At 38.5% G+C, this 12,232-nt stretch overlaps 1 protein-coding gene across 1 annotated transcript in view; it reads right to left on the bottom strand.

Moving 5' to 3' along the window:
* NEK1 (NIMA related kinase 1) overlaps positions 1 to 12,232 on the bottom strand; it is an 827,448-nt gene that overhangs the window by 537,173 nt on the left and 278,043 nt on the right. The window contains exons 19-20 of the mRNA XM_053700237.1: positions 9,550 to 9,633; positions 1,507 to 1,578 (exon numbers count right to left, since the gene is read on the bottom strand). Of these exons, the coding sequence (XP_053556212.1) occupies positions 1,507 to 1,578; positions 9,550 to 9,633 (156 nt within the window). The remainder of the gene's footprint in view (positions 1 to 1,506; positions 1,579 to 9,549; positions 9,634 to 12,232) is intronic.

Here is a 12,232-nt window from a genome sequence, read left to right on the forward strand (position 1 = left end):
TTGGCTTTAGCACATATAGCACAGATATCTTCCTCTGAATCAGACATGTTTAACACACTAGCAAATAAACTAGCAACTTGGAAATACTTTTCAAGTAATTTACTATAATATGAAAACGTACTGTGCCTATAAGAAGCACAGAAAAAGTTATGACAGTTGAAAATTAATAAACTGAAAAGTTATAGCATCAAATCTTTGTAAAAAACACAATTTTAGCAAAGGATTGCTCCCATTAGCAAAGGATAACTAACCCTGATAGCAGAAAAAAAATACAGAAATAAACGTTTTTTTATCACAGTCAACTACAATCTCACAGCTCTGCTGTGAGTGATTACCTCCCTCAAAACAAGTTTTGAAGACCCCTGAGTTCTGTAGAGATGAACCGGATCATGCAGGGAAGACAAACTTCTGACTGAATTTTTTGTTGCGTAGCAAAAGCACCAAAAAAGGCACCTCCCCCTCACACATAACAGTGAGAGAGATCAGTAAACTGTCATAAATTAAATAAAACGACTGCCAAGTGGAAAAAAATAGTGCCCAAAACATTTTTTCACCCAGTACCTCAGAAAATTAAACGATTTTACATGCCAGCAAAAAACGTTTAACATTAATAAATTGAGTGTTATTAAAAAGCCTGTTGCTAGTCCCTGCAAATTAGGCTAAAGTTTTATGCATACAGTATAATTCCAGTGAAGTGCCATTCCCCAGAATACTGAAGTGTAAAATATACATACATGACAGCCTGATACCAGTTGCTGCTACTGCATTTAAGGCTGAGTTTACATTATATCGGTATGGCAGAATTTTCTCATCAATTCCATTGTCAGAAAATAATAAGCTGCTACATACCTCTTTGCAGATTAATCTGCCCGCTGTCCCCTGATCTGAAGTTTACCTCTCCTCAGATGGCCGAGAAACAGCAATATGATCTTAACTACTCCGGCTAAAATCATAGAAAAACTCAGGTAGATTCTTCTTCAAATTCTACCAGAGAAGGAATAACACACTCCGGTGCTATTATAAAATAACAAACTTTTGATTGAAGGTATGAAACTAAGTATAATCACCACAGTCCTCTCACACATCCTATCTATTTGTTGGGTGCAAGAGAATGACTGGTAATGGCAGTTAGGCGAAGAGCTATATAGCAGCTCTGCTGGGTGAATCCGCTTGCACTTCCTGTTGGGGAGGAGTTAATATCCCATAAGTAATGGATGATCCGTGGACTGGATACACTTAACAAGAGAAATCTGTCTGCTATTGCAGCTTTGCAGTGTGTGTATGTTGGTCTGACGTATATCTTCCTTAGTTTGTGTAATCACAAATTTGTTTCAGTTTTAATAGTGTGACTTTCATTTAGATCCAGTTTATTCCTCTTGCTAGTACCTCGAACGTTTAAAATAAAAATGTTTAGTTATGCGTAATAAAAAAACTTTGCAATTTACTTTCATCAATTATGTCCCCCTCTTTTATGAAGGTTGTAGATTTTTTAATTCTCTTAGTTACCTTTAAAGCTTCAATTTTCTTTCGTCTTAATTCAGCTTCTACATTGATATCCCTGATTGGCTCACCATCTCCCTAAGGAAAAAAGATATACATTATGTAAAAGCTATGAAATTCCATTAACTGCTCAACATTTAGAGTATTATTAATACAAAGGAAAACAAAGTGCTTGAAAATATATACTTTCAATAATGAAATGTATTTACAGCTATTAAATAATAAAGAGGCCGATTATCTATTCCTCACCAGATCAGACGGGAATTTAAAAAGGGGCAGTCCTTGCAAGTGGCAAGATGTCTCCTATTGAAAGATATGGCGCTCGCAGGAAAGGGAAACTATGCTCTGTGAAGCGAAGTTAGCAGTGAGAAGGGGGCTCACTCTATAAAGTAAATTCTGCATCCAATATAAATCGCATTATGCTGTTTCTGTTTATAGCCTCTTACAAACTCCAAGGGTGCGTAATCCCTTCCTCTCTGGTATGTCAGTCTGATGTATACCCAAGCAAGGAGCAGTCGAAAAGTAGGAAAATGACAAAGCAGGGAAAATGAGGTGAAAACTAGAACTGAAGCCAGTTAATAAACTTGGTGGGGCCTGTGGATTTTCACCACCATGATCCATTACTCCTGGAAACTAATACCCAAGCTATGGAGTCCATGAGCAATTGGGCAGGGAAAAAAAAAAAACATTTTTGAAAGGCAGGCACCTAACTTCCAGATACTGCTTCCTATCAAAAACCACTTCATAAGAAGCAAAACCATAAAAAAATTAGAATTTAAAAAAGGTATGTATGGAATACCATGTTGCTGCCTTGCATATTTGTTTAAATTAAAGGGATACTACTAACCCAATTTCTTTCTTTCATGATTCAGATAGAGCATGCAATTTTGAGGAACTTTCTAATTTACTCCTATTATCAATTTTTCTTCATTCTCTTGCTATCTTTATTTAAAAAACAGGAATGTAAAGTTATAGATTGTAAATTGTAGATTCAGCACCCTGGATAGCACTTGCTTATTGGTGGCTACATTTAGCCACCAAAAAGCAATCGTAACCCAGGTTCTTAACCAAAAATGGGCCGGCTCCTAAGCTTCACATTCCTGCTTTTTAAATAAAGAAAACAAGAGAAAAAAGAAAACTTGATAAAAGGAGTAAATTGGAAAGTTGCTTAAAAATGCATGATATATCTGAAAGTATATATAGTATCCCTCAAGTCTCATTTTAGAAGCTTAAGTAGCAACTGTGGCTTTCTGGCCTATGCTTGGACCAGAGAAATAAAAAAAACAAGATCCTGTCTAAAATCCTGCAGTTTGCAAGTAGCATTTTAATGTTCTCACAATATCCAAATTATGTAGAGGTTTTTCTTTAGAATTTTGAGGATTAGGACAAGGAGAAGAAACAATTTCCTGATTAAGGTTATCAGAAGAAACCTCCTTTGGGAAAGGCCATATTTAGTTCTTAAAACTGCCTTATATGGGTAAAAAAAAAAAAAAAAGACTTGCAAGAAAGAGCCGACAATTAAGATCCTCTTCTGGCAGAAGATATTGCTAAAAGAAACAATACCTTCCAAGACAGAAGCTGTATGTCCAAATCATGCATAGGTTCAAAAGGAAAGACCAGCAAAACAATGAAATCCACAAAGGCGAAGTTTGGATTAATCATTGGTCTTATCCAGACTAAAGCTATAAATATTAAGAAGCTTAGCAATTTTCTAATTATGAAATAGATTAGGTGATGAACGCTGACCCTTTAAAGAGTTAGATACATATTTATCTAAGCTCTTTTGTAAAAACTGAAGAATTTTAGGAACGGTAAAGAAATACCAGCTAAAACCTTGTTTTTCACACCAGGAAGGAAAAAAATTAATTTCCAGACCTTGTGATAGATTTTTCTTGTAGCAGGCTTTTAGGCCTGAATTAAGGTTTCAGTTACGACAACAGAGAAACCTCTGTTTTAAAATTAGGAATTCAATCTCCAAACCTTTAAGTAGAGAGACTCTAAATCTTGATGAAAGAAGGAACCTCAAGATAGAAGATTGTGTCATAGTGGAAGAGACCACAGAGTAACGGGACATCTGAACCAGATCAGCGTACCAAGTTCTGCATGGCCAAGCAGAAGCAATCAAAATTACTGATGAGAGCTCTTGTTTGATCTGAGCTATCACTCTTGGCAGCAGAACAGTTGGAGGAAATATGTAAGCAAATTAAATAACTAGGGAGCTACTGGGCCATCTACAAACTCTGATTGCAGATCCCTGGATCATGGAAAATATCTTGCAAGTTTGTTGTTTAAAAAAGGCCATTAAGTCCATCTCTGGTAGACCCCATTGATCCAAAATCTGGTAGAAAACATCCAGATGAAGAGACCATTCTCTTGGATTAAGGGATTGGTGACTGAGATAACAACTGTAAAGCAGACTCACACCTGGGATATGGAAACTGTACAAAGATTGTTCTCATCCCAAGTTAAAATTTGAGAACCTTCCTTCATCGCTAGGGAACCATTCGAGTTCCCCATTGATGATATGCCACTGCTGTGACTCTGATTTAAAATGCAGACAATTCTCTTCCCTCAGGCGAAGCCAACTCTAAAGGGTCTTGAAAATTGCCTGGAGTTCGAGAATGAGGAGACCTAACTCTTTGTGCTCTCCTGGACCCCCCATACTGCACCCCAACCAGAGAAACCTGAGTCTGTTGTGATTATTGTCCAGGTTGGACGTATGAAACATAATTCCAAAAGTATTCTTTGAGAAAGCTGTGTACAATCCTTGCACCACTGACATAGCATGCAGAGCTGAAGAGGTCCACATAAAAAAAGAATAACTATCATAAGTCCTAACACTTCCATGCACTGAGCTACTATAGGATTGGAAAGAGACTGTAGAGTTATACAAGCTGACTGAAGCTTTAAACTCATTTATCCCGTTAAGTAAAGTCCCATAAATTAAGTTGACAATGACTCCTAAAAAAAAGATACTCTGGTGTGTGGAGAAATAGAACTCTTTGGCACGTGAATTCTCCAACCATGCTTGTGAAGAAACAACAGAAGTTTGTTTGAATGAGAAACAGTTAATGTAAAGATGGAACCTGTACCAAGATATCGTCCAGGCATGGAGCCAACGGACAGGAGCACTCCCGGAACCTTTGTAAAGATTCTGAGATCTGTAGCCAGACCAGACCGGCACAGCAACAAACTAAAAAAAAAATTTGTTCTGGAAGGCAAATCTCAAAAACTGGTGATGATCCCTGTAGATAGGAATATGAACATAAGCATCCTTCAAATCAATTGTGGACAATAATAGCCCTTATTGAATTGTTTCCATATTGAAAGAAGGAACCCTGAGAAATTTGTTAAGAGTTTTCAAATCCAGAATAGGCCTGAAAGTTCCATCTTTTTTTGGGAACTATAAAGACATTGGAATAAAAACACTGGCCTTGAACCAACAGATAGACTGGAACTATCACACCCATGAGTTCTAGAGTCTGAACACATTGAAAAAAGATTTGTGCCTTACCAAGTCCTTTGGAATATGGAACCGAAGAAACCTTCCTTGACTTGAAGACTATTCTGTATCCCTGGGAAAAAATGTTTAAAAACATAATTTATGTAAGAACTTACCTGATAAATTTCTTTATTTCATATTTGCAAGAGTCCATGAGCTAGTGACGTATGGGATATACAATCCTACCAGGAGGGGCAAAGTTTCCCAAACCACAAAATGCCTACAAATACACCCCTCACCACACCCACAATTCAGTTTAACGAATAGCCAAGTAGTGGGGAGATAGAAAAAGGAGTATAAAAGCATACAAAAAAAAGAGGAACTGGAAATATAATTGTGCTTTTATACAAAAAATCATAACCACCAGAAAAACGGTGGGTCTCATGGACTCTTGCCAATATGAAATAAATGAATTTATTAGGTAAGTTCTTACATAAATGACGTTTTCTTTCATGTAATTGGCAAGAGTCCATGAGCTAGTGATGTATGGGATAGAAATACCCAAGATGTGGAAATCCACAGAAGAGTCACTAGAAAGGGAGGGATAGAATAAAATCAGCCATTTTCCGCTGAAAAAAAAATAAATCCACAAAAAAATAAGTTTTTCTCATAAATTGAAAGAAAAAATCTTAAAACATTAGCAGAAAAATCAAACTGAAACAGCTGCCTAAAGAACTTTTCTACCAAAGACTGCTTCAGAAGAAGCAAATACATCAAAATGGTAAAAATTAGTAAATGTATGCAAAGAAGATAAAGTTGCTGCTTTGCAAATCTGATCAACTGAAGCTTCATTCATAAAAGCCCAAGAAGTGGAGTCTGATCTAGTAGAATGCGCTGTGATCCTCTGAGGCGGGAACTGTCCCGCCTCCAAATAAGCTTTATGAATCAAAAGCTTTAACCAAGATGCCAAAGAAATGGCAGAAGCTTTCTGACCTTTTCTAGAACCAGAGAAGACAACAAATAGACTAGAAGTCTTCCTAAAATATTTAGTAGCTTCAACATAATATTTCAAAGCTCTTACAACATCCAAAGAATGCAAAGATCTTTCAAGAGCATTCTTGGGATTAGGACACAAGGAAGGAACAACAATTTCCCTACTAATGTTAGAATTCACAACCTTAGGAAAACATTTAAACGAAGTCCGCAAAACAGGCTTATCCTGATGGAAAATCAGAAAAAGAGACTAACAAGAGAGAGCAGATAATTCTGAAACTTTTCTAGCTGAAGAGTTAGATAGCCAAAAGAAACAACACTTTCCAAGAAAGTAGTTTAATATCCAAAGAATGCATAGGCTCAAAAGGAGGAGCCTGCAAAGCCTTCAAAACCAAATTAAGACTCCAAGAAGGAGAGATTGATTTAATAACAGGCTTGATACGAACCAAAGCCTGAACAAAACGGTGAATATCAGGAAGCTTAGCAATCTTTCTATGAAATAAAACCGAAAAAGCAGAGATTTGTCCCTTCAAAGTACTTGCAGACAAACCTTTATCCAAATCATCCTGAAGAAACTGTAAAATTCTAGGAATTCTAAAAGAATTCCAGAATTTATGAGAAGAACACCATGAAATATAGGTCTTCCAAACTCAATAATAAATCTTCCTTGAAACAGACTTATGAGCCTGTAACATAGTATTAATCACTGAGTCAGAGAAACCTCTATGACTAAGCGTTCGATTTCCATACCTTAAAGTTTAACGATTTGATATCCTGATGGAAAAACGGACCTTGAGACAGAAGGTCTGGTCTTAGAGGAAGTGGTCAAGGCTGGCAACTGGACATCCAAACTAAATCTGCATACCAAAACCTGTGAGGCCACACTGGTGCTATCAGAAACACATACGATTATTCCATAATGATCTTGGAGATCACTCATGGAAGAAGAACTAGAGGCGGAAAGATATAAGCAGGTTGGTAAAACCAAGGAACTGCTAAAGCATCCACCATCTCTGCATGAGGATCCCTGGACCTGGACAGGTACCTGGGAAGTTTCTTGTTTAGATGAGAAGCCATCAGAACTATTTTTGGAAGACCCCACATCTGTACAATCTGACAAAATGTATCTGGATGGAGAGACTACTCCCCTGGATGTAAGGTCTGACGGCCGAGATAATCCGCTTCCCAATTGACTACACCTGGGATATGCACCGCAGAAATTAGACAAGAGCTGAATTCCGTCCAAGAAAGTATCCAAGATACTTCTTTCTTAGCTAGGGGACTGTGAGTCCCACCCTGATGACTGACATATGCCACAGTTGTGATATTGTCCATCTGAAAACAAATGAATGGTTCTCTCTTTAACAGAGGCCAAACCTGAAGAGCCCTGAAAATAGCACAGAGTTCTAAAATATTGATTGGTAACCTCGCCTCTTGAGGTTTCCAAACCCCTTGTGCTGTCAGAGATCCCCAGACAGCTCCCCAACCTGAAAGGCTTGCATCTGTTGTGATCACAGTCCAGGTAGGACGAACAAAAGAGGCCCCCTGAATTAAACGATGATGGTCTTCTAACCACCAAGTCAGAGAGAGTTGAATGTTGGGATTTAAGTACATCAATTGTGCTATCCGAGTATAATCCCTGCACCATTGATTCAACATACAAAGCTGCAGAGGTCTCATATGAAAAGAGCAAAGGGGATCGTTGTCATGGTTTTTCCCCTGTTTTGTTTGCCATGTGCTGCTGGCAGCCATTTTACTCACCTCTCTTCCTGACTATGGTGCATTGTGGGGGATGCTGCTCATTTCCTGCACTTCCTTTTATGCCCAGACTGGTGTGCATCATCTGTGTGAGACAGGATGCAGTCTCAGAATTGTGATGTCATCACTTATTATTTAAAGGGCCTCTGTTCAGTATGCTTTGCCTTTGCGTTGTCTCAGACCTGTTTGTGAGAGTTCCTGTGTATTACCTGGCTGACGTCCTTCCTGGTTTCTGATCCCTGGCTTGTTCCTGACTCTGCTGTTTTCCTTGTTCCCGATTCTGGCTCGTCTGACTATTCGCTTTGGCTCCTGACTCGGCTCGTCTGACTACCAGCTCTGGTTTTGACTCCTGGTTTGTTATTTGACTTGTGGACTTTTTATTATTTTTTTGTTATTAATAAAGGTGTGATTATTTTTGCACTTCTCGTTTCAGTCTGATTCCTGGCACCCTGACATTTGTATCTGATACAGCAGTCATGAGACCTAAAACTTCCATGCACATAGCCACTGAAAAGAATGATTGAGACAGAAGGTTTCGACAAGATGAAACCAATTTCATTCGTCTCTTGTCTGTTAAGGACAGAGTCATAGACACTGGATCTGGAAACCTAAAAAGGTTATCCTTGTCTGAGGAATCAAGAAACTCTTTGGTAAATTGATCCTCTAACCATGTTTTTGAAGAAACAACACTAGTCGATTTGTGCGAGATTCAGTAAAATGTAAAGACTGAGCTAGTACCAAGTTATCGTCCAAATAAGGAAACACTGCAATACCCTGCTCTCCGATAACCGATAAAAGGGCACAGAGAACCTTTGAAAATATCCTTGGAGCTTTTGCTAGGCCAAATGGAAGAGCAACAAATTGGTAATGCTTATCTAGAAAAGAGAATCTCAGAAACCAATAGTGGTCTGGATGTATCGGAATGTAAAGATATGCATCATTTAAGTCTATCGTGGACATATAATGACCTTGCTGAACAAAAGGCAGAATAGTCCTTATAGTCACCATCTTGAAAGTTGTGACTCTTACAAAACGATTCAAAAACTTCAGATCCAGAACTGGCCTGAATGAATTTTCTTTCTTTGGGACAATGAATAGATTTGAATAAAACCCCAGACGCTGTTCCTGAAACAGATCAGGTATGAATACCCCTGAAAGCTCTAGATCTTAAACACACTTCAGAAAAGCCTGAGCCTTCACCGGATTTGCTGGAACGTGAGAGAGAAATCTTCTCACAGGAGGTCTTACTCTCTAGTAGAGAGCCAATTCAGTGATGTGTACATTACAGCAGAGGATCTATATAAGGACCCAACAGGAGAAGGCTAAGGTACCAGTCACCACTACACCACCACCACTGGCAGGCTTGTGACTAACTCCTTCACTGGGAGTGATTATGCCTTTGTACAATACTCCAATCTACCCTCTCTCTCTCTCAGTAGCAGCTCCCTGAGAGGAAAATGGGTCTCACCGTCCTTCTGGGATGTAAAGATAAGACTGACATACCAGAGACGTGGGAGGGAATAAGTACTCTTGGAGTTTTGGGAATCTTTGCCTCCTCCTAGTGGTCAGTAAATTAATTCTCAGGACTAATGGATTATGAAAAAAAAAACATTCTGAATAAAGAACAATAAAAAAACTAAATTAGGAATCTTGTGGCTGCAGACAGGTGAGGTGATTTAAAAATGCACATGCACTGGTGTTACACTTACTAAACATTGTTGTTATAACTTATTTAGGGTGTTTTGAGATACTGATTAATACATAATAATGTAATGAAAAAGCAACTTTAAACACTTTTTTTACGTAAATATATATATATATTTATTTATTTTTTTAATTTTATATTTTTTACTTGCCTTTTCCCCTCGCAGTTTGGCCCTAATTTGCTGTCGTTCATTGAAGTTATGTAGCCTGATTTGGCGGAGTCTCGCTAAATACTCCTGTAAAAGAACAAACAATTATATAATATTTGTATTTTTTTTAAAAAGTGGAGAAAGTTTAGTTATTACCAAACCTCATATAGACTGTTCGATCATCAAAAATAAATTTTAGAAATCCCCATAAATACAAAGTAAAATGCAACCTAAGTAGAAAAGTGACAATTTTTTTTACAGTTAAATCCTTTTCTTATAGAACCTCCATCACATTTAAAAACAACACATTAGTTGCTACACATTGTATATTAATGCAAATCCAACAAAATATACATAATGCTATTGATAAAAACTATGTTAGACCAGTGGTATAAAAATAAATATAGAACGATCCTTAGGCAGAACAGACCAAGAATTAGATTTGAGTTAGTTAAAGAGCATCTTAGCAATTTCCTTCCTATACGGGTAATTATTTTACTGCAATTTAATAACACTAAATTTATATGCTTCTGTTTGTAGTAGAAGAAAAAAATAAATCCTTAAACAAGTACCACAAGAAAAAAAAAAATCTTCCTCCTAAACTCAGAAAAACAGATGAATTCAAATGATTTATATATATATATATATATATATATATATATATATATATATATATACACACACACACACACATACATAGATGTGTGTGTGTATATATGTATGTATATGTGTGTGTGTATATATGTATGTATGTGTGTATGTATATATATATATATATATATATATATATATATATTTTTTTATATTTATTTTAGGGCTGGGCGATTAACCGCTGTGATTTAGAAACCGTGAGAATCCGTGTTATTTATGGGGGGGCAGGTTCTGGGGGGACATCTATCTATTGGGTACTTATAGAGCGCAAACTAATCACCCGTGAGGGTCTCAAGGCGATAAGGGAAAGGGGATAGGAGAAGGGGGGAGGTGATGGGCATTCAGTCGAAGAGCCAAGTTTTGAGGTAATTTCTGAACTTTGTAAGTGAGGTGCAGCGGGAGGGTGTTCCATGTCATTGCTGCCATGTGGGAGAAGGATCTTCCGCCCGCTGTGGATTTGCTGATGCGGGGGAAGACTGAGTGCTTGGTCGGCCGATCAGAGTTGTCTGGCAGGGGTGTAAAAATTTACGCGGTGGTTGAGGTATTCGAGTCCGATGTTGTGTAGGGCCTTGAACGCATGGGTAAGGAGCTTGAAGCTGATTCTCTTGTTGAAGGGGAGCCAGTGAAGGTTACTTAGGTGTTCGGTGATGTGGCATTGGAGAGGGATGTCAAGGATGAGTCTGGCTGAGGCGTTCTGTATATGTTGGAGTCTTTATTGGAGTTTAATGGTGGAGCCGGCGTAGAGTGCGTTGCCGTAGTCTAACCAGCTGCTGACGAGGGCGTGGGTGACTGTTTTCTTGGTTTTGGTAGGGATCCACTTGAAGATTTTTCGTAGCAGGTGCAGAATGTGGAAGCATGTTGAGGTGATGGCATTGATTTGTCGGTCCATGGAGAGTGAGGAGTCCAAGATGAAGCCTAGATTTTGTGAGTGGTCATCACGTCACAACGATGGTGCCGTGTGAATACAATGGTAGGAGCCGGTCCCGGACCACCGGTAACTGAGCATATAGCAAGGCCGAGGACCCATGCACACACAGCAGTTAGAAGAGGCGGCACTGCAGGGCATAGAAGAGTGGAGACACGTGGTCAAGGTGGGGTGGGTTGCTTACTCAGGCGAGCTGGGAGAAAAAGGCAGCGATCTGACTGCACTGCCACAATCTGTAGGGTTATAAATAAAGTAAACAAGCTCCGGGGAGAGGGAGGGGGATGGAGGCTCTGTGGAAGTGAAAGCAGTCTGAATAACAGATGTGGCACTGCTCTGGCATATACTTATACCTGGAGATTTATCCAATAAAATTTTAGTTTTTATTTTCATACATCTACACAGTAAGTAAAAAACGTTTAATGGCTAATGCTTTACATACTTACAGTATATATGTAATGTAGGTGTTTGAAAATAAAAACAATTATTTTATTGAATAAATCTCCAGGAATAAGTATATGCAACAAGTTATTCAGACTGCTTTCACTTCCACTGAGCCTGTCTCCCCCCTCCCTCTCTCCCCAAAGCTTGTTTAGTATATTAAGGTGTTTTAGTAATTTTTAAGAAAATGTATTAGACCATAGTTCTTTGTCCTGAGTAAAATAGCTATGTAAGAACCGGATGAGGAGGGAGTATACAATTCTGTCAGTTATGCCAGAGGTTGGTGAAAGGGCAGAAAAGTGTACTGAGCTAAATGGGCTGTAAATTTGATGGTGGGATGGGCCTATTTACGAGTGAGGGCTGTGTAACATGCGCATATTGAAAGGGCATTGGGGTACTCCACCTAGTATGATGAATAGAGTTAGAGCTGGGGCATGTAAAGGATTAGATAGATTAGCACATATACATTAGGGTGTCGCTTTCTGTCTTGTGTAAAATTAGCGTTAATATATGTCCCAAAGTGAAGATATGTTAGGGAGCCTAGGATAGTTTGTGGGGGAATGGAGGGAAGGGAGTGCTATGTAGTATAGTTTCCGGAAAAGCCAGTGAGTTTTGGATTGTATGGAGAGGACAACAGAGTAGTCCTTTGGCGAAAGTTTGGGTGGCTATTGT

Source organism: Bombina bombina, chromosome 2 (genome assembly GCF_027579735.1).
Source record: "Bombina bombina isolate aBomBom1 chromosome 2, aBomBom1.pri, whole genome shotgun sequence".
Lineage (NCBI taxonomy): Eukaryota > Metazoa > Chordata > Amphibia > Anura > Bombinatoridae > Bombina > Bombina bombina.